General features: G+C 50.6%; 1 protein-coding gene across 1 annotated transcript in view; it reads right to left on the minus strand.

Annotated features, from left to right (window-relative positions):
* LOC108250476 (leucine-rich repeat-containing G-protein coupled receptor 5) overlaps positions 1-1,544 on the minus strand; it is a 21,422-nt gene extending 19,878 nt beyond the window's left edge. Inside the window, exons 1-2 of the mRNA XM_017440362.3 lie at positions 1,120-1,544; positions 957-1,028 (exon numbers count right to left, since the gene is read on the minus strand). Of these exons, the coding sequence (XP_017295851.2) occupies positions 957-1,028; positions 1,120-1,214 (167 nt within the window). The 5' untranslated portion in view covers positions 1,215-1,544. The remainder of the gene's footprint in view (positions 1-956; positions 1,029-1,119) is intronic.
* Between the last annotated feature and the right edge of the window lie 140 nt (positions 1,545-1,684).

Below are 1,684 nucleotides of genomic sequence, written 5' to 3' on the forward strand. Positions count from 1 at the left end.
CACGACAGATCGGTACAGCGCCCGCTTCACTGCAGACGCTGCACCAATCCGCCTGTCGATCTCCCGCTCCATTTTTCCCTCATTCGTGAACAAGACCCCGAGATACTTAAACTCCTCCACTTGGGGCAGGACATCTTCCCCGACCCCGAGAAGGCACTCTACCCTTTCCACCAGAGAGTAAAATGAGACTTAAGGACGAGTGTGTTTGTGTGTATAATGCACGTTGTAACGACTCCGCAGAGCGTTGATCGGCGAGGGTCGCCTCCTGCTCCTGGTGTGTTTAATCCATCGGGTTCGGGTTCGGGTTCAGGTTTAGGTTTAGGTTTAAGTTTAGGTTCAGGTTCAGGTTCAGGGTTCAGGGTTCAGGGTTCAGGGTTCAGGTTCAGGTTCAGGTTCAGGTTCAGGCAGATCACAGATCGTTCCATCACTCTGTCCAAAACTGAACCAAATGTGGGGAAAAGAAAACCCTGTAAACATCTGCTGCTGGGGCTGACCGGCTCACCCGCTGCTCCACCGTATCACTGCATGGGTTGGTTTGTGTTCTTGCCCCACCTGACGTCCAATCCTCAGGTTTTAAAACTGGTTGACTGGCTCTAAGAGTCCACATGAGCTCATGGTGGTTCGTTGGGTGGACATCTTTCTCCAGACCCTCTCTGGCGAGTTCATGTCTTCATGTCTCATCAGGACGATGCCGCCGCTTCCTGTCAGACGCTGTGTTTACAGGACCACTGACTCCGTTCAGGGCGTGAAGTGGGACAGTTTGGCGCCTTTAAGGATTGAGGTTAGGACTGGTAATGGTTAGGTTTCAGTCATGTTAGGGGTTAGTTAAGTTAACTCCTGAATGAAAACCTTTAAGTCGAAGCAACTCGATACGAAAACCAAAAGGTTTCTTTTTTTAGGTTTAAACCAAAACTAAAAGCTGAAAAACCAAATCTGTAAAAACCGTTGTGTCTCACAGCGACTGCAGGTTGTGGAGGTTGTTGAAGGCGTCAGCAGGAACCGATTTCAGCTGGTTGTTCTGCAGCATCCTGGATAAAAAACCAAAAGAAACCAGGAAGTAAAACGACGGACGGATATTTGGGAGTCAGAAATGATCGGACCTCAGTGAGGAAAACTCACAGAACTTTGAGGTTGAAGAGGCCGCTGAAGGCTCCTCTTGGGATGAAGGACAGATCGTTTCCCGCCAAACGCCTGAGCCGCAGAGATGAGAACATAAAACGAGGAGTTTTTGACTGAAATCTACGGCTTTGATAGCAAGAAATAAAACTAACATTCCTGGAAGGATTTAAACGGAATCATTTTAACTTTTGGGTTGGGTCTCGTTGGGATGACTCTCAGCTACCACCACCGTCTGTGTCAAACTTGTAGCTTCCTATAAATGTTTGACTTCAGGTGTTTTGATATCAGACCCGCGGCTCTGTTTGGTTTCCAGAGGCCACCCAGAGTTCAGCCGCTCGGCGTTCCTGCGGTGTCCTCTTGCCGCCGTGACGTTTCTCACGCCGCGGCGACAAATATCACACAGCAGTCAGAGTCGTGTTCGGGTCTCGCTGAGGTCAGCTGCCATTCAGGTCCTTCAGGTCTGACCCGTCGCAGTCCTGCAGGGTCCGGATCTGCAGGTCTGACCCGTCTGAGTCCTGCAGGGTCCGGATCTGCAGGTCTGACCCGTCTGAGTCCTGCAGGGTCC

This window comes from Kryptolebias marmoratus, linkage group LG18 (genome assembly GCF_001649575.2).
Source record: "Kryptolebias marmoratus isolate JLee-2015 linkage group LG18, ASM164957v2, whole genome shotgun sequence".
Lineage (NCBI taxonomy): Eukaryota > Metazoa > Chordata > Actinopteri > Cyprinodontiformes > Rivulidae > Kryptolebias > Kryptolebias marmoratus.